Source organism: Manis javanica, chromosome 6 (assembly GCF_040802235.1).
Source record: "Manis javanica isolate MJ-LG chromosome 6, MJ_LKY, whole genome shotgun sequence".
NCBI lineage: Eukaryota > Metazoa > Chordata > Mammalia > Pholidota > Manidae > Manis > Manis javanica.
Window position 1 is genome coordinate 46,126,379 of NC_133161.1, and position 25,924 is coordinate 46,152,302.

At 40.1% G+C, this 25,924-nt stretch overlaps 1 protein-coding gene across 1 annotated transcript in view; it reads left to right on the top strand.

Moving 5' to 3' along the window:
* Nucleotides 1-25,924, top strand: part of CPVL (carboxypeptidase vitellogenic like) — a 138,213-nt gene that overhangs the window by 40,653 nt on the left and 71,636 nt on the right. The window contains 5 exon segments of the mRNA XM_073239996.1: nt 6,965-7,065; nt 7,643-7,647; nt 8,055-8,113; nt 9,912-9,991; nt 14,864-14,930. Coding sequence (XP_073096097.1) covers nt 6,965-7,065; nt 7,643-7,647; nt 8,055-8,113; nt 9,912-9,991; nt 14,864-14,930 — 312 coding nt within the window.

Consider the following 25,924-nt stretch of genomic DNA (forward strand, 5'->3'; position numbering starts at 1 on the left):
AAACTTTCACTGTTTATCTTCTCTTTGCTATATATATTTATGAAATTATTAAGTGCTGGCAGAATAGAAAGTTGGTGAGACAAAACAAGAAGGTATATAAAAATAATAAATTATAGATCATTCCATCCATAGGAATATTCGAACTCTGCAGAAACCTTTGTGTGCCTGATTCCCTTTGGGAAATTAAAATTTAACACGGAGAAGAAAGTAACTAACTTTTTCAGCTATTTCTTTCTTTGCATCAAGAAGGGGAAGTCAGGCCTTTTCTCCACCACCCTTCCCCTAGTCTTTCTAGAGTCTAGCTTTCTGGCGGGAGGCACAGAGAAGCCACAACTATCTCATGAAGGAATGAGGATTCTAGTGGGGTGTAAGCTGGCTCAAATTGATGAGACAATTCAGAGCTTGATGAGAGTTAGTGGGAGCTTAGGAGTTATGTGAGGGAGCCTCAGAACAGAACTTTGAATAAATTTATTTTCCATTTGATGGTGCAGCGGCAACAATCATGGTAGAGGAAAATTTAGTGAGAAGTCAGTGCCAACCACTGGATGTAAAATTCCTCTGAAAAGCACAGTCTTCAGCAAGGTGTTTGTGTTGGGAGTGTGTGTGTGGAATTAAAATGTTACTAGGTATCCAGTTAACAATTCTAGTCACAAAACCAGTCACTTTAAATAAAAAAATCTGCCATGATTAATACCATTAGTGTAGCAGCTTAAGTATCAGCTGAACTGGGATCTGTGTGGCAAAGTGGGAGTCCATTCAAACATACTAGGGGGAATTTTAAGACATTTACTTTGGGTACTAATGACTTCAATTAAGATAGAACACATTACTTAAACCAAGCAAATGATCAGCCTCTGCATATGGAAGTGTGAAGGGAACCTTAATTAATTTACTAATTGCACTTCTCATCATTGATTTGGGTCTGTTAGTGGTTTAGTTGCTGTTTTCTCTCACAAAGTGTGTTGTTCTTTATTGGGGGGATGAGATGTAGGGGTTGGCTAGAGTATGTACCTAACCCTGGACATTGGCAGAAAATGTTGCCCTAATGCTTGTTGAGATACCTAAGATTCCAGAGTCACTCCAGTAAGTCCTCTGCATAAAATACAATCATATTACTTCAGAATACTGAGATGAGTAAGCCTTTGAGCCCTCTTCCCCCTAACATGTGAACTTACTACTTCAGTGATATGTGTAAGGCCTGAGTAGGTGACCTCTACCATGTAATGTAGAGGAAGGCCTGGGAGGATGGAAGAGAAGATGGGTATGTTTGATCGGCATGAGAAGGAAGACTCTGAGCATAAGGGAACCATGGAAGACATGTCCATGTGGAGAGCAATAGGGTAAAAGTGTTTGGTACCAGTTGAGCTGCATTAGTGGTCCCTATAGAATCTCCTGTATGTTCACTTAGAAGCAAGGAGAAAGGAAGAAACTGGGGTTTCTAAGAATCTTTTCATGAACACAAGGTTAAACAAAATAAATGAGTTTCACTTGCTTCAAATGACAATTAATACATAGGGTATATTTTTTCAGCATCATTGTGAATAAATAATTGGAGGAGCTAATGTGAGAAATTGTGGAATTTCTTTCTGTAAAGATTCTAAAAAACTGAATAGATAACCTGCCTCCTGGGCTGTCATTCTAGAACAAACCCTGGAAAGGAGTGTCCAAGTTCATGAATTGGCCACCAGGGGTCACCAGAAGAACTGAAAGAGCCTCTAAGCCAGAGCCATAGTTTCTTGCTCACCCATAAAAGGTGCAGGTTTGTGGGACCTGTGTGCCCACACCCTTTTTTTGCTAGACAGATTCCTCACTTAAATGTTTAGGACTGTTTTGTCCCTTCTTTTTGAACAGTTCTTGCTAAACTACTCTGACCTATATGCCTTATAGAGATTTTATTTTCTTTCAATTAAATGTATAAATGCTTATCTGTAGGGGATTACTCATCTTTCAGGGCTCAGCTCAAATGTTGTCACATCACCAGAGGCCTTCTTTAAATATTTAATCTAATGTTCTTCCATTACTCTCACCTATCACCCATCTATTTAATTACTTATTACTTGCCTTCCCATCTCACCAGAAAAATGATCAGAGCTAATGTTTAAAATAGATGTGCCAGGCACTGTCCTAAGTGTTGTGCATATATTAACTCTTTGAACCTGCACAACAACCAATAACATATGTCATTATTATTCTTATTTTCAAACAGTGAGGACAGTGAGACACAAGAAGTTAAGCAACCTGCCCAAGGTCATCAGCTGTAAAAATAGCTTACTTGGAGTTCAGACAATTAGCAGCCTGATGCCAAAACCTATGGTCTTAACCATTAAGTATCCTATTCTTTTTTTATTAAGGTGCCATTGATATATACTCTTATGAAGGTTTCACAAGGAAAACAATGGGGCTACTACATTTACCCATATTATCAGTCCCACCCATACCCCATTGCAGTCACTGTCCATCAGTGTAGTAAGATGCCACAGAGTCACTACTTGTCTTCTCTGCAACACTGTCTTCTCCATGATCCCCCCACACCATGTGTACTACTACTAATACCCCTCAATCCACTTCTCCCTCCCTCCCTCTGCCCACCCCCTCCCCTTTGGTAACTATCAGTCCATTCTTGGGTTCTGTGAATCTGCTGCTATTTTGTTCCTTCAGTTTTGCTTTGTTGTTATACTCCACAAATGAGGGAAATCATTTGCCTACCTCTCCTTGAGTGGGACCTGGTTCATGTCCCCAGCCCTAAAACAATACTGGTTAGTGTTGTATGTTAAGTGAATTAATACATTGTGATTAATTCAGTGTCATACTATTAAGCAGAGTGATGAAAGTACTGACACAAAGAGATTTCCACATGTGTTGTTAAGTAAATTCAGCAAATACAGAGCATTATGTATAGCCTGATCCTGTTTTTGCAAAAAAAGTACATATTTATGTATATAGCATATGTAACATCTATAAGATATGTATATATGTATATGACTGTAGGGGGGGTGCATAGAGACAAACCAGAAGGCTAAATATCTCCATGATCATCGCTAGGGAATAGGATTGGTGAAACAAGGGTTATTTTTTTATAGCTTCTTCAAAAAAATTTAGTTAAGAAGTACTTGTTAAAAAAAAAAGTTTAAGGACAATTTGTAAAAGTTTTGGCAAAAATAAATGCACTATTTCTCTCTTGTTTCATACACTCTTGAATTATAGCCTCAAAAAGACCAATTCTCTAAAAGTTCTATATTTTGCAAGACTATAAACGAATTGAAGTGGTTGTTCCTTACTTCATCTGATCCTAAGTTTTGCAATGTGGTTTTTGTTCAGGGTATCTTCATTTACTTTTGTTTTTTCCTAAGTGGGGGGTAGAAAGTGGGAGAAAGGCTGCATTTTCAAAACTTGAGAGCTAAATATATCACCCTAGGAATTATCACATAATAACTTCAGCCATTGTCATTGATGTACTTATTATTATATGATCATGACATTGTGCTGTCATATTACAAAAGTCTGCATGCTGTGATATAACTCTTAGCATTGAACATGTACATACACCTTTATTTTCCAGCATCTGACTTTTGCATTTCATTCTGGATAAAGGCAGTATTAGCTCATAGGCTGGTTGGCTTATCACAGGAGCAAGATGTGCATGTGGAATTTTCTTTACAAATGGGCTTCTTCAAGGTGGTTGAACTCATTCTCCTCCTTCAGGGAAGCAAAGCTGAGGAGCAAGGTTAGCTGAGGTTGGAAATGTGTATGCAGATCTCTTCTTATTTAAGCATTCCAAGAATGCAGTATCCCGTGCTTCAGAGTTGCATAATAAAAATGTTTGGCACCAAGGTGTTTGACTTGACTTTGTAGTGTAGCCTCTCAGGGTCAGGCTATTTTTCTGGAGTCCAGAGGTCCCATCATTATGCCAGGTCACAGGAAGGGACATGAAAGGTGAGGGGAGGATAGAGTGGGGACCAGAGGGCCTGGGGCGTCAGAGAGGGCAAACTGTCTGGCACCCTCACAGATTCTCAGTCCTGCCTACATGTTAGAGCACCTGCAAGCTTTTAAAAAAGACTGATGCCTGCCTCACCCCAGACTGACTGAACTGGAATCTTTGTGTTTGGGCCTAGGCACTAGTTTCTAAAAACAATCTCTCCAAGTTTTGGTAATGGACGGCTGAGGTTGAGAACCACTGGCTCACATGTAGCACACAGTGACTTCTAGAAACTCATGTGCACATTAGGAAGGAAGTGGGGGGCTGGATGTTCACTAGAATGGGTGGACTCACAATATTGCACATTCCTGGGGAGGCTGAAACTACCTCTATCCAGATTCCATTGTTCCTCCTGCTCTAATAGGCCCCTACTGTTGAGTGAATGCAAGTGGAAGGTGGTTCTCGTGAGTGGTGTTGAACAGCAAGTTAGAGGATCTGAGGGGAGATAAAAATCACTTATTCAAATAAAATACACACAGTCAGGGCCAGGCAGGTTAAGGCAGAGCTGGTTATATTTATTCAGCATGGTAGAGTTCGCAGTATCATTTTGTGATCCATTTTCTCATCAGGGCCTTCAGGTAAGCCTGCGAGGTGGGCATTCTTGTGATTTGATGAAATGAGGAAACTGAGGCCTCAAAGAATCTGAGTGCCAGGATCACACAGCCATTATCTGACCAAGTAAAACCAGAACCTGCCTGGCTACCATTTCAGAGCTCACTCTGTTTCCCTGCAGCAGCTTTAAAAGGCTGTCTTTGATTTTCATTTCTCCTGCTTCAACTTATAAGTCGCTAGTTCTCTTCAATTCTTTATGCATGCTTGTGACACCAGAAAAAGAGGACTACCTAGTGAAAAACTGACCAGGAAGACATCTGCCAAAGGAGCATGGGAAATGCTAAACAACCTGCTTTTCTGATTCTTTCATTTATAGATGGTTTATGTTAAATCCATTTATACATTTCTAGCATTCATCTGTTACAGAAATAGCTAACATTTGTAGAACACATGCTATATGCCATGGGCTTTATGAAAATTAATTCCTTTAGTCCTCAAAAACCACATGGCATAGGTACTATTATTGATTCTCATTTTACAGGTGGGAAAACTGAGGACCAGAGAGCTGAGGCAACTTGCCTAAAGTCACACAGCTAGTGGATAGTACAGCCCAGTTTGAATCCGGTTTGTGGCAACAACTCACAGACTTACCCATTATACTGTGCTGACTCTTGGAGCCACAGCCCCGCCAATCAGAGTTCCCAGTCTGGCTGTGGACTCTTCCTTTTCTTGGTGTTTCCCGTATTATAATAATTGTATACCCTTATTGTGCTTTTATCACCCTTTAGACATTGTTCCAAGGGTTTTACAAATATTATCTCATTTAATTTCTTAATGCTGGAGAGTGGGCCCCAGAAGCAGCTGCTCACAGGGAGGCTCTCCTGTTGGTGAATCTTCTTGCCACCACCTCTCTTTCAGCAAAGACCCCTTGGCCCCTCCAAAGATGCTCTGTGTCAGACTTCTGTGACTGGAGAAGTGCCTCCTTCCCTTCTGTCCTCATGGTTAGACCCTGTACGATCAGCTCTCCTTCCTGGTTCTTGGCTGTGGCGGGTGAGATCACCTCCCCGTGAGTTAGTTTGCCTTCTGCCCAAAGCCTTCTCACATCGTCCAGGTAGATGGAGACAGACTCACTCACGCAGACCTGCTCATGAAACACTAATCTGTCTCTGTATGACTGGGCTATAAGAGGTTGCAGGATGTCTGGGCTGAAGCAATCAGATCCTTGCTTGCCGAACCTGGCTGACTGAACACCAGTGAGCCATGACATCAAATGAGGGCTCACAGTCCTGTCCTGCAGGGAGCCTCCTGGAGGCCAAGTGGACCCTCTTACAGATTGCTCTGCAGGGTTCACTAGGGCCAGTGGCCTCAGCACTCACTGCTCTCACACCAGTTCTTTGCTGCCTTCAGGATTTCCCCTCTATTTCCCTGTCTCTGCAGCATCATTCCCTGGGGCTTGTGGCTGGATCCTTCTCTGCCTTCAGATCTCAGTTCAACTCTGGGTCTCATTGAACCCTTCCCTGGTCACTGTGCCGAAAGGAAGCGCCACTCCTTCTCAGCCCTCACTCACTCTCTTCACACCATCCTTATTTCTTTCACACCCTTTAATCATCGTATTTATTCCTTTGTTTACTTACTATCCTATGAAAATGTGAGCTTGAAGACAAGGAGTTTTCTTTTTCACTCACTGCCCCGCTGGATACCTACCAATCAGCATGGTGCCAGGCCCATATTAGGTGCTGAATAAATATGGATTGAATGAGTAAAGAATACTCTGCTACTGAGGCTCATGGTATTGGCTCTAATACCAGTAGCTCATTTCCAGCATCCTAACCCTGCCAATGACCTTTTCTTTTTTACATCTCCAACATCTCCTAAATCAGTCTGCACCTTTTTTAAGGGTTTTGCTGCATCAGGTAAATGACTTTAGGCTGGTCCGCTTCTTCTTAATTTCCCCCATGTTGAGTGAAGTTGGTGTTCCCTGTGAACACCTTCTTAGTAATAAAATCAGAAAGGCAGTTTGGGCCTTTGGTGAAGGGGCTGTCACGGAGGAGAATGGGTGCTTTGTTATGTCTCTTTGGGAATATGTAGGTCAAATGGAAGAGTCCCCAAAAGTTTGAACAGCTGAAAAAGGCAACTGTGCCCAAGACCACGTACATTGGATGCCTAGGGACATGTAAAGGCTAAGCTACATTCAACAGGTTTTCTGGTTATTTGTAAGATGTAACTGCACACAAAAGATGCCAGCATATGAGGCAAATGCTAATGAAAACAAGTGATGACCAGTACTTTGCTTGTAGCAGAGAGCAGTCACTGGGGGCTGGGAAGGCTTTATGGGATTTAACAAGGCCATGGTAGGCAAAGGATTTGGTAAGTTTGCTTGGGTGTGTTCTTCAGCCTTGGTGCTCTGTGTACTCAGTGGTATCTTCGTCCCCTTAGGTAAAGACTTCAGAGGCTCCACTAGTTGTCTGGCTGCAGGGTGGGCCAGGAGGTCCATCCATGTTTGGACTCTTTATGGAACATGTTGTCACAAGAAAGTAGTGCTTGGATTCTATTTCCCTGTGGAGAATCCTTCATCTGAGCCTTCTGTCTGCTCCGGAAATAATGGAGAGTGTGCACTGAACCACTAGGACTAGCTTAACAGTAACAGTTCAGGTTATAAAAACATAGCTTTCTGACAAAGTCTGCCCAAGAAGGAGGAGCCACCAGAGGGAGTGTCCCAGCTGAGCTGCTTTTTCCCTTGAAAATTTGGGTGAAAGGTTCTAAGCTATTTTCTCTCAGGCTGCTGCTGACTCAAGCAATCTGGGTCATGAAAACAGTTGGTATTTATTACTATTTGGGTGAGTGCTTTTGCTTTGGAAGAGAGGGTGGGATTATATCCCTAATCATTCACACAAACTGAACACTGCACGGTTCAGTCACAGAAACGATTGGGGATCTTGGAAGCCAGGTACTGTGGCTGGGGGCAGGGTCAAGGAAGGAATGGAGAGGAGCCGAGGAGCCACATCTGGCTGTCAGCCAGCCTTATCTCCACCTCAGCGTGTTGGTGGGAGGAGATTGTTTACTTTCCCTGGACCAGAATTTGGAGGTGAATCAGTTTGAGACTCAGTATAAAAGCACATGTGCCAATTCTACTGAAGTTACTCTCTTCAGCATTGGATGGAAGGATGGAAGAGGATTCAGAAGGATTGGCCATTAAGGAGATTCAGTGTATGAGATACATGGTTTTATTGTGTAGGTGGTTGATGAGTATTTCCACATGAACCAGTTGCATGGGGTTTTGTTTTCCAGACTTCCCCTGAGATGTGGAAACCGTGTGGGTCTGGGAAGGGTAAAGGAAAGGAGAGGAGGAAGAGAAGGTGCTGGGATCTGTTCCCCACTGTGAGAGTATAGAGCAATAGCAGAGGGCCGCCGCCATTCACAGATGTGCTGAGGACAGGTGGGTGTGTTAGGGTCCCGACCAGACATAGGCCTCAGGTGGGATGTTTTGTTAATGACCCAATCTCAATCCTCTTCTCTGTTTTACTAGTGCATGCCAGAGATTTTCCCTGGATTACTACATTCTCAGTGCTTTACTTTGATAATTCAGTGAGTACCCAGTGGTCCTATGAAAGGCCAATATTAGCCTATCTTGTCTTTGTTCTTCTTATTAAGTATGTTTAAGAAAAAGGGGGAAAAAGAAAAACAGAGATTCAGATTTTTTTTGCCTTAATATAGAATTTAATCAGTTAAAAACCCATTTGAGATATAATTTTTTTAGCATCATCATTATATCTGAGTTTGGGAATTTTACTTGCTGCTTTCTCTCCTTCCCTCATTTTTAGTCTTATGAAATGTCCTGCTCACTGAATTATATCATCCAGGATAAGGGATTGGTTTCTTCCCACTGACTGTATGGCTTCTCCATATCATAGGGTATTTTATAGTGTCAGAACTCCTAATCTATCAAATAGAGTTAAAAAAAGGTATAAAAAATGAAAACTGGTCTCCTTCACTTACCACAGTGAAGTGCCTCATCTCGAAACAAAAAGTGGAACTCCTTGGGAAGTCAGCTGAAATCGAATCTAATAAACTGAGAAATAGGAGAGTCACTTTAGGGTATGTGTCTGCAGGTTGGGGTTGTCTTTGCACCCTAGCTTATTTGTCTACCTTCTCTCATGTCCCAGATGGTTCAAAGAGAAAGCAGATACATAGGGAGAAAAAAATCCAGCATTCTTGTTTCTCCCTCCCCCCACAACATTCTGTCAACCATGCTCTTTCCTAGTCTGTAATTGCATATTCAAATAAAAGCTGGGCAAAATGTCCTGTCCCTTTTGGTGTTTAAAAAAAACAAAAACAAAAATATTTATGCTTGGTGGGGGATGATTCCTTACACAAGTTATTCACGCAGAAGAAGTGGTAGCTTCTTCTTTTGATTTACGGCTTAGTTGTCTATGAACTACTCGTTATAAGGAAATATTAGTTTAAAACTAATCTTTATTTTAAACCCCCTTATCTACTGAAGGTGAAAGGGCTTAACAGCCATATTTCTCACCAATAAATAAATGAACCTTTCCACCCCCACCCCTGGCCACACACATACAACTTTTATCTCCAGTCTAGAGAGTTTTCATTCCTGGCAGGACAGAGCAATACACCCTCCAGATTTCAGAGAGGAGATGACTTTGGGTGTTTTGATACTGTAGCAGGGGCCAGAAAAGGTGAATTCCTCAATCTTAAATCAACATCTTGACAGGGTCCTCACTCTGGAAATCAGGACAGCTCAGTCCCTGACCCTAGGGCAGGGCTCTGTTCTGATATTTTATTGGGGCTTGGAAGAGGGGAAGGGGATGTGGGGAAAGTTGGGGTTTCTATGGCCAGGATCCTCACCTGAATCTAAACTATGATGATGTAACTGGCCTGCTGCTAGACTACGGCTTCCACACTCGTGGGCAATAAGCTATTACTGAGTCACTATATATATAAAGAGCTCTGCCCAGTGCTCTGGGCGGAGGCAGAGACAAAGCAGGATTGCAGAGACAAAGCAGGATTACAGACCTGCATACTGTTGGATGCAGACGTAATTCTAGTGCTTGACCTATCACAGTAGAACTAGCCGGGTAATAAACCCTTTCACCCCAAGAATGTTCCATTGTCATTCCTTGGTCTTACTGAATCCATAGTGAACTTGCCTGGGTGAAACCCATTGGCAAGACAGGGAAATAGATGAAATGCATTTCCTCTCTTGTGAGGGTGGCTAAACGCACATAGGGTGATGGCAAAAATCTGAGGTCAGAGGCTTGGCCTTTGGAATAAGGTCGATTTCCTTTCAGTATGACATCTCTCTGCAGGGCTCTCAGGCATGTGTTTCTCTGTGTTTATACTGCCTTATTTATTTTGCCTTCAGGTGGGCACAGGCTTCAGTTTTACCAATGACCCCCAGGGATATGCAGTCAATGAGGAGGATGTGGCACAAGATTTATACAGGTAAAGGCCCTGGCTCACTCTAGGCTACCTTTAGACCAAACATTTTTCTATTTCATTGGGAAAATTCTCCCAGTAGTAGAAGTATTACTGGTTGGTCTTCACAGTCTAATTCCTAATGACATTTTAAGAATACTTCTGCTGAGGGGTTCATACACACACTCAGAATCAATTTTTCCTCTTTGTTACCTTATCACTGATAGTTGTGAAAGTGGCCAGCAGAGCCAGTAACAAGAGAGCTGAAATTTTAAGGTATGATTGTAATGTCATAAAAATATCCTTTAAGAAGCAATAGAAATGAGCAGAATTATACAACCAAAAATTATTTTCAGACCTTTCGACCAGGTGCCTGAGAGGGTTCTGCTTATTTTCCAGCATTACATGTAACTTTGCATTTTCCAGGAAACACCTTCTCAGATGTTTGTTTTCTTCCCCAGGACTCTTCCTTTTGTGGCCTTCAGATGCAATTTTTCACTGTCTTGCTTCTCCATGACTTTTCCAGCTGAAAGCTCAACTTGTTAGTTAGTTCCATACCTTTCCCTTCATCATATGAAATTATTCTTTTACTGAAAAATAAAATTAAAGGCAAATGTAAAGTTGCAAACCTGATCGAACAGTGTATATATAATTTCTTTTCCTTACTCAACATTTTTGTAGTTATTTTTAGTACTTTTTTTTTTTTAAGTAAGTGACCTTTCTTACTTGGTCACATTTTTCCAGTCTGTAAATTATTCTTAGAGACCAAGTCCTGAATTCTTTCACATCACTAGGGCATCATTTTATGCATTATAATAATTTACTAAAGGAACCCCAGTGGCCAGAAAGAGTTAACTAGCTCCACTGACCACTCCCTCTGCTAATTGGTGAGCAACCCAGCCAGTCCCCAACGTGAAAGTGAATCTAATAGGATGACTCCAGAGTTTTTGAACTCTGGCAAAGGCTTTCCTTTTTATTCTTTCTCCCCAAGACAGTTGGCTGGGTAAGAGAGGAACTTCCGGCCTTTCTCCCCAAGATTTTCTCTCACTTCTTTTGCTAACCCAGGAAACAGAATGGCTATTGTCTTCTACACTTTCATTTGCCACGTGTCCCATTATTTTAACACTTCCATTCACTTTATGGGGTGATGTCTAAGACCCCACACTTCTGCTTCCAGGTGCAGTGGGTGCTGAGAACAGACTAGCCAAGTCGTCCCAGGGTCCCCATCCCCCTAGCTCCCTCACCTCCTCTTTGCACCCACAGACCTAATCATGTTGGCTGTGTCTACAAGTTTACTCTAGAGCCATCTTTCTTATTTAGCACCAACTATGTGCTCTAGTTTTTCAGATGGGAAACTTACTTCTTCCTTTATCCCCTACCCCCCCATCCCAATCCTCTCTTGGCTTAAATCCAAACAAGCTCATTTGTCTAATCAGCAAAGAGTCCTTGGGCAGAGGGTCTGTATTAAAGAAATGCATCGATCCCCTCTCAGCCACAGCATTGCAACCCTGCCGTGTCTTTTCTGTCTCTCCTTCCCCTCCCCCAAAGTGGTCGCAGCTTCCAGCTGACCCTCTGTGTGGATATTTACTGCTGACATGTGGTACTCCTCTTGCATGACATGTAAAGAAAACCTATTTCAAAGCATCCATTGTTTATAGATGTTTTAGTTCTTTTTGCTTTAGGCTCTTAAAACTGGAAAATAGCTAATCAAGGGGAGTGCAGAAAACTGATTTCAGCTGTTTCCTGTATAGTTTACACTATTTGTTTCCTTTTGCGACTTGTTCTTCTCTCCAGCTCTGCAGATAGGTGTTTGGAATAAGAGGGTCACTTTGAAACCTGTAAATGGGTTGCTGGTGGTTTAAAGAGTAGACGTTTCTTTTTCTCCCTTTCAAAACCATCTTTCTTTTTTTCTGAAAAACCCATTCTTTTTGACTATTAATAGTGCATGGCTGTAAGGAGTAGTCTCCTAAAGAAGTATTTGGCATTCATATTTAGTCTGCTTTTCTTTGTGTTTGGAAATAAAACTCTGTCACTAACAAGATGTTTATTCTTTTTTTTTTTCCTTTTTGGAGTGTGCTGTTGAGCCACAACCCCTACTAAAGAATAATAACTTTCTAGCTTCAATTTGGAGATTAGTAGCTAGTGTCTCTCTCCTTCTGCCACTGTGTGTTGATTGCCTACTATGTGCTGGACACTGCTCCTGGTGCTGTAGTAAACAAGCCCACAGGCCATGTCCTCCTGGGGCTGACAGTCTAGTAGCATGCCTGAAGTTATCTTCTTAGCAGCCAAATGGTTATGCTCCTGTCATGCTATTCCACATGGTGGTTTGTATGGGAAATAATATCTACAGGTAAACAAAGCTTCGTGACAATGTAACTATGAAAGAGGTTTCATATATTAAGTAAGTACACTGTTTGATTCACATGGAGCAGAGAAAATCGTGGCCCGGCCATGCAAATGTGGAATGAATGCAGAGGATGGCTTCCCTGTTGGCTGCAAGAGAACAAAACTGCCAAGGTTCTTGCTGCTGTGCTTATTTGAGTCAAACTCTCAGTGACTAAAGCTACACCTTGTTTGTCTTTTGTTGGTATGGAGCTTTTGCTTGATTATTTTAACCTCGATTCTCTTGAATATCTTGTATTCATTATGCTTCTGACTACATTAGAACTGACCAAATACCAATGCTGCTGTTGGGTCTGTAGTGCATTGTCATTTCTGTATATCTTCTCTGCCTCCAACCCACCAGCTTTACTTTAAAAAAAAAATTATCTGAGGAATAATTTTCATCTCATCATTCTCCCTTGCAAACTCTCTTTCTTCCTATTGTTCTTTATTGTAACTTTCTGCTACCAGGTAGCCATTAACTAAAATTCAACTTACTAGGCAAGGCCTTGGCACAATGCCAGCAAGGTTGCCAAATGGAATCATCTGGAAGAGATATGATTCCTACGTCATATAGCTCTTGTGTCTCAATGCATGGAGTACACACATGTGTATTATGCATTTAATATAATATACATTATATATACACGCACATACATTATGTCTTATGCATTTTAGCAAGTCTGTTTCTAAATGTGAAATTTATGTAGACATGATTTTGGACTATTTTTAAGCAAACCTTCACCATGTAATAAGAATAGTCCTTGACTAAAATACAGTGAAACAAGCAAATGGCCCATAAATCTAAGTTACTAAATTTACCTTTTTCATTCTTCACTCCCAAGACCTTGAAAGACTGAGGGCTTACTATTATTAGTTGAATTTTTACTCTGATCTTACTATAAAAATAAATCTCTATAACTTCCTTACTTGAGACCTTGCCTTGGAAAATTAAGCTAGAGAATCCTGGCATTTTCAAGTTAGAAGCAACCTGGGAGATGATCTCCTTTCACTAAGATTGCCAGATAAAATATAGAATGCTCAGTTAAATTTCAGTTTCAGATAAAAAAATGAATACTTTTTTAATCTAAGTATGTCCCAGGCAATATTTAGGACATACTTATATTAAAACATTACTTGTTTATCTTCAATTGAAACTTAATTGGATGTCTTGCATATTTATTTGCTGAGTCTGGCCACCCTTAACAACTCTCTAACAAATTCTCCAAGGAAATAGGCTTTAAGCTAAAGCATATGGCTTAATTGAGATTTACTATATTAAAATGTCTATTGCTATTTCAACTAGCAGTAAGGGAGAAAGAGAAGTAGTTTTTAGCCTGAAGGTTGGAGTGGGAAGGGTGGAGAATAAACTCCTATTTTTATCTCTGCTCTAAAGCCAGCTTATTGCCAGTACAAACATGGAAGCTATGTAATGCAGCTTCCCAAATTTAGCTGCTACAAAGATTTTTGTTACTATAAATAATAAATAGAGAAATACACCAAACCTCTGCAGTAGTGTTTAATGGTGGATTTCTATTGAGCCTTTGATAATTAAGTATAGCCAGGATTGTGGTGATTGTAATGACCCAATTTTGCCTCTGTGTAACCCTTGAACTTTCTTCTCCTACTGGTTTCCATGGCCTCCTTGCCTTTCATCTTCACTAGATGGTTCATAGCTTTTAGTCCCTCAGCAGGAAGCTGGAAAAAAAACCCTGCCTAGCTTCTCAGGCATTATGATCTGGGTTAAAACACTCAGTCAGAGTTTCTGAGTTTCACAAGTTTTTGTTTCCACTTTGAAAGATTTTGGTCAAGCAGAGCGTCATTCAATAATCCACTCTTTTCTTGCTTATTATGAGATAATTTATTGAGTCTGTTTAAATCTATTTCAGTATAACTCACTGAAGCAGCTGTTGGCATTCTTTAGTAAATGTGATTCTTTTCAAGTCTAGGAGCCACTGTATATTTACTTCCATATCTGTGGGCATTTGGTGGTTTCCCTTTAGACTACAGTAATTGTACAGCTCTTTTGTTCTTTGGTTATTAAAGAACTGAAATTCTGGGATCCCCATTAGAAATGTTCAGGGTTCCCCACAGGGAGAGGTTGGTAAGCAACTAAGGTTCTCATTATCTCACCACAAACCTGGGTTAATGGGGTCATAGGTTTGTAGAACTGCTTCCAAGAATTGCTAAATTAGGTGGAAGCCTGTAGCACTTTGCTCAAGGGTCTGCTCAACAGCTACATGATCCATGATGGTAACCCAGAGATTTGGAAATCTGCCCAGCGGGTTGATGTCCACTTGTCTCAACTACTTAGTATCACAAAGTAAGCCCACAAGTATTTTCTAACCATCCACAGAGTATGGAATGTCATGTACATGAGACTTTGAAAACTATGCCTACAGGAGCTCATAGCATAATGGTATCTTATTTCAGATTTGAAACCTGTTGTCAGGCTTGGAACTGGTAGCAGTAGCATGAAGCTATTTGAATTCCATGTGATTTTTATTCTTTTTGCAGTGCACTAGTTCAGTTTTTCCAGTTGTTTCTTGAATATAAAGAAAATGACTTTTATGCCACTGGGGAGGTAAGTTGAAGTCATGCTTTCATGTGTACTTCTAATATTATGAGTACTAAACTATAGGATGACACTTGTTTGCTCATTCATTACACATATGCACACACACACACTAATATTAATTGAGCCCATATTCAGAATTCTCTGATATCCCTCAAATGTCCTCCATAACATAATTTTTTTTAAAATTCAGGGCTCAATAAAGATCTGTAGGTCATAAATGGTTGTCCTGTCTCAGTCCCCTGCCTTTTTTGTTGTTGTTTTGTTGTTGTTATCATTCATGGTGATGATGTGTTAAGGCCAGGCCCTCTGTAGAATGTCCCACTCTGCATTTATCTGACTCTTTCCCCAGTGCTTAGGTTCAGTGACAACATCTTGGCAAGAACACTATGTAGATGATGTTGTGTACTTTCTATTGTATCCCATCAAGAGGCACATCATGTCCATTTGTCCCATTACCAGCAATGTAAAACTTGGTCACTTGGTCAAAGTGGTATCTGTCAGATCTCATTGAAAAGGTACCTTTTTCCTTTTTAAATTAATAAATAATCAAAGATCATGTGAACATCTCTTTCCCCTGAATCTGTCACCGAATAATTTTAGCAGCCATTGATGATTCCTGTCTGAATCAATTATTATACTGGGAGACTATAGAATAGATTTTTCTGTTCTATCTTCTGATAGATACCATATGGTATTCTTTGATAAAGAAGATCTTTCCTTCCTCCTCTTCTTTCCTTTTTACTTTTAAAAACATTAGTGGATTCATGGGTTGTTTTTCTGTTTCCTGGGTTAAAATTTACTGATATGATTATTGTTTTGATGCTCATGTGGTTCCATATTTGGTCAATGGGAGCCCCTTCAGTCTGGCTCCTGTGACCTTTTTACAGGTCTTCATTAGTCTTTGAGCATTGCCTGGCTTTTGGGTCCAAATATATGTTATACCATTATCTTCTACTTTCCCTGCCCTAGCCCTGGAATTGGTAATTTCTTCAAGGATCCCTGGTTCCTTTTAATGGGGAGTGGTATTTAAAGACCAAGACTGGAGTACTAAGTGTGCTCAATACTACTGGGATGCCATTTCTTTTAGACTTTGTCTATAGGCTTAGCTACAAAACAAAATGACTTCACACTGATACATAATTCTAATTCAGCATCACAAGGTTCTTCTTCCCTTCCCATTCCATATTTGTATACCCCCCTTTCTGCCATTGAGGGCCAGGGTTCCCAACAGCATTAGTGTATTTACTCATTTGCTCAGTCCTACAATTTAAAAGTTTAAAAGTTGTAAGAATCAATTCTATTTTCTTGCCAGGGTGATTATGTTACAATTTAATATGCAGTTAGGTTTACTTCCATATGTTGATTTCAACTTTAGGGTTCACTTTTTCTCATCCATTTAAACTAAGGTTATTTAGAAAATATATTACAGCCATTATTTTGAGAACACAAAAATTCCTAGGTGCTAGGAATACAATGAACAAAACAGAAAAATTCCTTGCCTTGGTACATTCTAGAGGTGAAGACATGATAAGGAAAGATATAAATATTTCTATGGAGTCAGGCAAGGTAAGTATTATGAAAAGGATAAAGCAGGGTGAGGTTTGAAGAGTGATGGAGGTGCTATTTTGCATAAAATTGCCAGAGAAAACCTCTCTGTTAAGGAGAGATTGAGAAGAGCCCTGAGTGATGTAGTGGAGCAATAGTTACAGTGTTTGGGAGAAGAGCTTTCCTAGAAGAAGGAACAGCAAATACAAAGATTCTGACCCTGAATAGCCAAAGCATACTGAAAGAGAAGAACAAAGCTGGGGCATTATGCTCCCTGAGTTCAAGCTATACTATAAAGCTACATTAATCAAAGCAGTATGGTACTGGCACAAGAACAGACCCATAGATCAATGGAACAGAATAGAGAGCCCAGATATAAACCCACACATGTATGGTCAATTAAAATACAGGAGCCATGAATATACAATGGGGAAAAGACAGTCTCTTCAATAATTAGTTTTGGGAAAACCAGACAGCTACATGCAAGAGAATGAAATTGGATTACTGTCTAACTTCATACAGAAAAGCAAACTCAAAGTGGATTAAATACCTAAATATAAGACATGAAACCATAAAACTCTTAGAAGAAAACAGGCAAAAATCTCTTGAACATAAGCATGAGCAATTTTTTCTGGGCACATCTCTGTGGGAAAGGGAAATAAAATAAAAAATGAGTAAGTGGGACTGTATCAAACTAGAAAGCTTCTGTACAGCAGAGGGCACTATCACAGAATACAAAGGCATTCTACAGTGTGGGAGAATATATTCATAAACAATTTATCTGATAAGGTTTTAACATCCAAAATATATAAAGAACTCATATATCTCAACAACAACAAAAAAACTTGATTAAAAAAATGGACACTTTTTAAAAGACAGACATTTTTCCAAAGAAGAAATACAGATGGCCAACAGGCACATGAAAAGATATACCACATTGCTAATTGGAAATGCAAATAAAAACTACAATGAGATACAACCTCATCCCAGTTAGAATGGGCACTATCCAAAATACAAGAAATAACAAGTTTGGACAAGAATGTGGAGAAAAGGGAACCTTCCTATTGTGTTGGTGGGAATATAAATTGGTGCAGCCACTGTGGAAAGTAATATGGAGATTTCTCAAAAAACTAAAAATGGAAATACCATATAACTCAGTAATTCTACTTCTTTGTCTTTACCCAAAGAAAACAAAATCCATGATTCAAAAGTGTATGCATCCCTATGTTTATTGACACATTATTTACAATAGCCAAGATATGGAGGCAACCAAAGTGTCCATCAATACATGAATGCATAAAAAAGAGGTGGTACATATACACAATGAAACATTATTCAGCCAAAAAAAAAAAAAAAAGAAATCCTACCATTTGCAACAACATGGATGGACCTAGGTATTATGCTAAGTGACATAAGCCAGGCAGAGAAAGACAATTGCCATATGCTTTCACTTATTTGTGGAATCTGAAAACAAAACAAAACAAAGTGAGCAAAATAGCAATAGACTCATAGACACTGAGAAGTGAATGCTGATTACCATGGGGGAGGGATTGGGGTGGGTGGGTGGGAATGGTGAGGTGGGTAAAGGGGCACAAAAAGTGTGAATCATAATATAAGTTGGTCATGGGCATGGTAGTACAGCATGGAGAATATAGCCAATGGTTCTGTAATATCTTTCTATGTTGACAAATAGTAACTGCACTAGTTGGGGTGAATATTTCATAATCTGGGTAAATGTTGAACCACTGTGCACTGTGCTGTATCCTTGAAACTAAGAAAAAAAAATTGATTCTGAGGTGAGGACAGCACAGAGAAGCGTGGAGCCACTGTAGTAAGTTGCTGAGATGGGAGAAGCAGGCAGATCCTGTTGCCCATGGTAGGGTTTGGACTTTATTTTAAATGTAATGGCAAGTCATTGAAGAGTGCGTTCAATGAGAGAGTAGTTAGAATCACATTCTATTTAATTCAATGCATTATTGAGTGTCTTCTATCAGAGTCACTGGTGAAGTATTGGAAATTCAATGATTAAAAAGACATTGACTCTACCCTAAATCTGCAAATCTAACAATAAGTATAATACAGAATGAAAAGTAGCTATAAAGACAAATAGTACAAAGAGAGTGCAAATAGCTACCTCTCAATATGGATTTTCAGGAAAGGCCAGAGGAGGCAACAACTGAACTGGATTTTGAAGATTGAATAAGGGTATATTAGTCAAGGCTCTGGCTTGCAAGTGACAGAAACCCTATTCAAAGCAGCGTAAGTAAAATGAGATCAATTGTTTGGCATCAGGCATGGCTGGATCTGGGTGATCCAACACTATCTTCTGGGTTTAGTCTCTCATTCCCTCTTGATCTATATATTCATTTAACTTTCATCTAATTGGTTTCATTCTTAGCTAAGTTCTTTTCACCCATGCCCTTGCCCATCCACTCCAGAGCTCTGGGTAGAGCCTACTAGCTCGATTCTCTTTACTGGTGATTCCATCCATATTCTTGAATCTCATATGATCCCATGCCCATTCTAGAACTAATAACTGGGGTCAGGGAGATGGACTATGCAGATGGGCCATAATGGTGCCTGAGGTGGGGAAGGGAAGGATCATAGTGTGCACCTTACCCTCAGAACCATAAGGCCCAGGAGTAGGAGATGAGTGGGTCTCCAGAGGAAGATCCAAGTGACGATACCAGAAGAAGGATTAGAAGGATGTCAGGCAAGCACAAACCACAGATAAAAGGGTTAAAGTAAAAATTAGTGTTTCCAAGGGAACCACAAAACTAGAACTTCCTTCTCTTATGCCTGCTTTCTTCTTTCTAAACTGTTTGGAAAGGATATGCTGACTGTTTAGCACGTTGCACTTAAATCTTTTTAACGCCAATTATCCAGTCAGAAATTTTTACGATCTCTACTGACAGTTCCCTGCTGTTCCTTGTCTTTTAACCCACTTCAGAGGTGGGTTGGGCCAAGGGGTGGGAAGCGACACTCCCATTGTTTTGGTAGCAACTTTGGAAAATGCTCAGTCTCTACCTCCAACAGAAGAGGGGTCTGCTTAGTGTGTAATTCCTTGACTTGCAAATAATGTGGCAATGTTGTTAACAATGATATTGAACTTTCAGCAAAGCTGCCAAATTCTGGATGAAAAATTTAACTTGTCTATCTCATGTCTGCCTGGTGGTTTTATGCATATAATATCCACCTGTGTGTAGGAAAGGACAATTTTCTTTTTACATTCTTTGCTGCCAGGATGAATACCTGTAAGGAAACCTGTGCCTTCCAAGTGACGAAGGAAGATGTGAATGAGGGCAGGACCTGGGATAAAAATGCTGTTGCCAGGCAACATTGTCTTCGTTAAGTTCCATACAGGCCACCTTAAATCTGGGTGTCTATCCCTTTCTACAGGGAGAGCACTAAATAATAATGCCTTGATGGCTTATTATTAGTAGAATACTGTTTCTCCAGTCTAGTTTGTTCCATCTGCTCTTCTGTTTTAAGGATAGGAAGCAGATTGGAGAAATGCAGGGAGTTCTGGATTAATAATTAGGGGACCTGAGATTCATTGATGGCTTTGCCTATCTCTGGATGACTCCAACTAAGTTCGAAATCTGCTTTTCATCTTACAATCAGAGTGGATGGATTTTAAATTTGACCACCTCTAGGGATATTTTGTTTTTTTGTGTGTTCAACTGTAGTTACCTAGATGTGACCATAAAGCACCTGTATACCATTGCAATTTTAACGTAATACCAACCCACCCTCACTGTTTCCACCATCCCCTCCCCCGCCCAAAAAAATCATAATAGATTTTTTAATGAAGGGAAATCCTTTCTCTTGTGAACTCTTAATTTCCTTTTTCTCTTAAGACGACCAAACAAATAACACTGTTCAATTTGTAGAATCATCTTTGAAAAATAAATGCATAAACTCAAAAATGGTTTTCTGCTTTTCAGGGCACATGTATGAACCCTTAATATCCTTCACATTTGTGTGCTACGAATGAGGGTAGCCTAATGCTCAAAGGGTCTGAAGCAGCTGTTTAGCACCCTGACTTTGGTGTAAGTGGGTCTGGAAGTAATAACTGTGCCTATTGCCTAGGGTTGTTTTGAGTGTTTAATTAGATAATCCTCCTCAAATATTGATTGGAGTTACTGGCTATGGTGAGTGAGCAACACAGGATGACTGTTATTACCATTCATGGTGAAAAGCTGGGTTAACATTTTATGGCTCCAAAGCATATGGCCTAATGCATGTAGACTGACTGCTCCCTTGTTTAGGGATGTGACATTGTCTCTTGTATTTTGAAATAATCTTTAAAAGTAGTAGTTTGCTTCATCTAAAAGATGAGGGTGGATCTTAGAAGCTGGTATTAGTCTGGACAGCAGCAGCAGGTGTGGGGACCAACCCCAGGCTCCTCACCACTGCTGTGTGGGCCACGGCTAGCCGACAGCCACGCACGTGGGCCTGCAGTCTGTGCGATGGACAAGGAAGGACCGCTTTGTCTCCTTTCTTTCCTCTTTCCATGTCCGCCCAGAACACCAACTGGAATTAATTTTCTCTAAAGAGAGACAAATGTGTCTGTAAATCACCCTCCTCAAGGCATGAAAAAAATGTACTTCAAAAAGCGAAACAAGCTGCGTTTAATTCACATAATTAACTTTCTTTTTAAGTGTCAGCCTTTCTGAGCCAGTAACTATTAGTGAGATTGCTCTTGTTCTTGAGGTATAGACACACTTTAGAATCCTCGTGAGCATACGTAGGTCCAGAGAGAACTTCAAGCAAAATGGCCCTCCCTGGAAAGCGGGAAGACGGGAAGAAGGAGGTCCCTCCATGTTCCCTGAGTAGGTGGCATTTTGTCCACTCCTGGGAAAGATTTGGGGCTTGTGGGGCTTGTGGCAAGGTATGGGAGGGCCTCTGAAATGACAGGGCACATAGGTACAACAGGGCCTCTCTCCTTGACTAGCAGCAAGGCCTTCCTTTCCTTAGAAGCAGTTTTGCAACAGTGGTTAACTTGAGAGCTGAATAAAGGCAAAATTTGGAGACTATTTAAAGATAAGTGAGCTCAATAGGACACTTTATCTTCATCTGCATGAGTGAAGTCCTGCTGGGATCACAGATTCTGACAGCCATTACTGAAATCATCATGGTCCACTGGGCTTGGGTGGCAGGCTCCCAGGAAGCCAGAGCTGTGTTTGCTTAATTTGTTTCATACAATACTAAGCACAGTGTTTCATGAACGCTGTAGGGTGGCTTCATGCACATCTGCTGCTAGATAAAATAAAAATATTACTAATAGTCCTCCTCAGCTTTTTTTCCTCTCCATGGCCCATCTCTCCCTGCAACGTGTCCCAGGCCTGGGAACTCTCTTTTCCACTCCCTCCCATCCTCACCTTTCCTTTTCTTGGCTATATGGTTGTGCTTAGTTCCTGTTTTTCCATGCTGCCTCTGTTCCCATCCTGGTTGTTCTGATCTCTCCTCTGTTCCTGACTTCCCAGCTTACTGCCCATTAGAAAGAATCTGACAAATTAAACATACTGCCAACATACTTGTATTTGACTAGAGGACAGAGTCTAAGACATAGAAAGATACTTGTTAGGGGAATTTCAAGTAATGATACACAATTAGAGGAGTAACATCTAACATGGGGTAGGGAAACTATCCTAGCAGTAGGCCTATCCTCACTTTCTGAAAGCCTACACCATTATCCTATGAGCCCAGGCTTCTGAACATTGACTTTTGTAACTAGGCAGGGGATTTCAAGTACCCAGTTCCCTTGCTTTATTTGTAGATCTTATTTGAGAATATTTATCAAGATGGATCATTGACAGGCACTGTTAAGCACTGATTATACATTACCTTGTTTAATTCTCATAGCTGCCTTAAAAAGCTGGCACTATCACCCCCATTGCCCAGATGACATGACTAAGGATTAGTGAGGTTAGGAGGCCTTACCAAGGTCACCTAGCCAGGACTGGAAACTAAGCAGCTGGACTTTCAGAGCCCAAAGGTGGTAGTCAAGGAACTAGCTAAGGACTGTATCTGCACTTGTGGAACTGCTGTCTGGAACCTGGCTGCTCTCTCCTCAAAACTGCATTGTCTCCAAGACCTGCCTCTTCTCACAGAACAGATTCATTGTCCACAAAAGGGAGTCAAACATCCGTTCCATATTTTGTGCAGAATCTCTAAGGGTCATCAACCTTATTCAAACAGAAAAGACATTCCTGAGTTTCTTGGATGTTTCTGTCTTTCTGGCCAAGACTAAGTTTTAATCATAAAGACTTGGCTTTGATCATAAAGTTTTATGGAGTAAATGGAAGTTTCAAGTAATATAAAGGCTTGAAGTCCTTGGAATGCAATTATTTCTCAAGGCTTGGAACTTGCTGAATTTTATTAGATAACATTCAAGCTGCTTTAACCCTTGAGTTTATGACAAATGTCTATTTTCAGTTATGTTCATCTGACTTGTCAATGTTTTCTTCAAGAATTGAAAACGGATTTGTGACTATTTAATGAATTTAATATTAGAAAACTCAAGGTTTAAGCTGCTACCAGAAGAATTGAACAGGCGCTTATGCAAGTGTTTTCAGATTGGGCCTTGGGCTCTTGGATAGCATATCTAAGTCAAATCAATACATGCTTACTGATTCTTCAGTTTGCATGGCAAAGAATATGAGCAAATTGAAAGTCTGTTATACGCTCTCTGAAGTGAGCTACCATGCTGGACCAAGCAGCAAGGTGACACAAACTGCACCTGATTAGATGAGACATCTAGGTTGGAGACAGGAAATGCTAAGTTAAATCTACTGTACAGCTTCAACCTTCTGAATTCTATCTGCCATGAGCATACAAAGGACCCAGTTTGTTGATTGTGACCCAGCATGCTAACACTCTTTATTTAAAAGTCAAATTAATTGTAGTCTCTTTAAACAAAAGGATTTATTCACCTGGTTGAGTCACCTGGCTTCAAGCTAGGTTTCTCTAAAATTGGAGTTGAGGTCGGTGTTAGGGGAAAGGAGAAGGCATCTTTTTTACCTATGCTTGTCACTAGTGGAATTTCTCCTCCAGTTATATTGAGAAATAGTTGACATATGTCGCTGTATACATTTAAGACGTACAGCATGATGGTTTGTTTTAATATAGTGTGAAATGATCACCACAACGGCTCAGCTAACAGCCGTCTACTCATGTAGATACAATAAAAAGAAAAGCAAGAAAAAAAGGAAAATTTTCCCCTGGTGATGAGAGCTCTAAGGCTTTACTCACATAACCACCTTCCTACGTATCACACAGCAGTGTCAGCGATAGTCACAGTGTTGCACAGCACATCCCCACTACCTATTCACCTCATAACTGGAAGTTTGTACCTTTTGATCACCTTCCTCCAATTCCCTCTCCACCCACCCTCCTCCCCTGTAACCACAAGGCTGATCTCTTTTGATGAGTTTGGTTTGTTTGTTTTTGATTCCACAGGTGACATCATAATATTTGTCTTTCTCTGTCTGACTTATATCACTTAGCATACCTTTAAGGTCCAGCATGTGGTTACAAATGGTAGGGGTTCCTTATTTTTTATGGCTGAATAATATTCTAGTATATATACACATATATAAATATATACAAATATAAAAATACACACACACACACACACACACACACACATATATATATACACCAAAACTTCTTTTTCTTTATCAATTCATCCATCAGTGAACACTTAGATTGTTTCTATGTCTTGCCTATTGTAAATAATGCTGCAACAAATATGGGGGTGCAGATATTTTTTTAGTTAGTGTTTTTATTTGGATATATTCCCAGAAGTAGAATTGTTGGATTACATGGTAGTTTAATCTTCAATTTTTTAGGATCTCCATAGTGTTTTCCCTAGTGGCTGTACTGAGTTTCTTTCTTTCTTTGTTCTTTTTTTTTAAGGAAGCACCCTCTTAGTACAAAATAAGAAAATGTCATTGAAAGGAAGCACATACCTTTGCATAAGTTTATGTCACTAAAAGTTAGATACAGATCAAAATGTTAGTCTTATATGTCTATGCCTATAGATTGTGTTTCTTTTTAAGCTTGTATTCAAGAAAAATAGATGTTCAGTTAAAGTCATATTCTTTTTAGAAGCCTTTTTTTTTATAACTGCAGCAGTGTGGTCTTGAAATTAAATGACATATGGTCTAGAAATGTCTAGGAAGTTGTAGAGATGACTATAGTACTGAAGTCCCAGCTTTCCCCATTCATTAATTTTCTGAACTGGCCATTTTAGGGCCACACCCCATCTTTCCTTAAATAATGGAGCCAAAGTAAAGTAAGATTCTGTCCTGTGGCCAGATGAAGTCAAGTTCGCCCAGTTTAATTCTGTCCCCTTGGCTGCTGCACTGTGTGATGTTCCATTAAACTTAGACTTTTCACCAGGTTTTATAGTTTTTCGATATGTGTATAAAATTCTCTTCAAAGTATATCCCCTGATTTCCTCTAGTTGCCTCCATAAATGAGGGTGTCTCTACCATGGTCTGTGATGGGGCCAGCTAGAGGACATAGCCTTGGTATGACTCAGAAGAGCAGCCCACCTTGGTTCCTTTCAGGGACACGGAGTTCTTACCAGCTCCAAAGTGAGTTCTTCAAGGAGACTGTCATTCCATCTGGAGTGGGTGAAGACCAGAGAAGGGGTGCAGAATGACCTTGACCATCCTCAGCATCCCGTTGCTGAGGCTAACAGTCACTCCTTTTTCTACTTGCCAGGCAGAGATTAGGAACTAGTGACACTTTGTGTCCAGGTTCAGGTGTGTCTCATTTCAAAGATCATTGCTCATTATCACCAGTAAAGGTTCTGTATATTTTACCATAAAATGTATACCTAGAAACGAGGCAGAGAATGAATATAATTGCATCTTTTTTTTTTAAACCAAACTTTGAAAGACATGTAGAGAGTAGCTTAAACAATAATAACTGCTAACATATGTGAAATTTCTGTTGGAAGACATTGTTTCCATTATAGTATTATTTTCTGACACAATTTTTTTTCTTCTGGAGGAACTGATTGAAGCTTGATTTTAGATATGAAATCTTTTTTCTTCCCTTGAAACTAACCGGGTGGCAAGGGTACAGTAAGTCTGCTATGAATGTTGTTGAAACATGTAAGAAGGGAGAGATCCAGACAGAATACACAATTACAAGTTTCTTTAAGTCCAATTTCATTGTGCTTTTACACATCTGGATAATTAACCAAGCATTACATTCTCTCTAGACTATTTTTACAAGTACAATATGCTGTTAACATGATTTCCATTAGGCTGTTCCAAACATCATTTAAGAACTCAAAGATTACAGACCGAGATTCAAAACCACTATTGAACTGTGATGTTGAGACCTTCTCCTCTCATGGGGGATATAAAAGATTGAGAGCTGAATACTTAAATCCTTCTGATGTAAAAGGAAAACTGGAGGTTTATTGCCTCTTT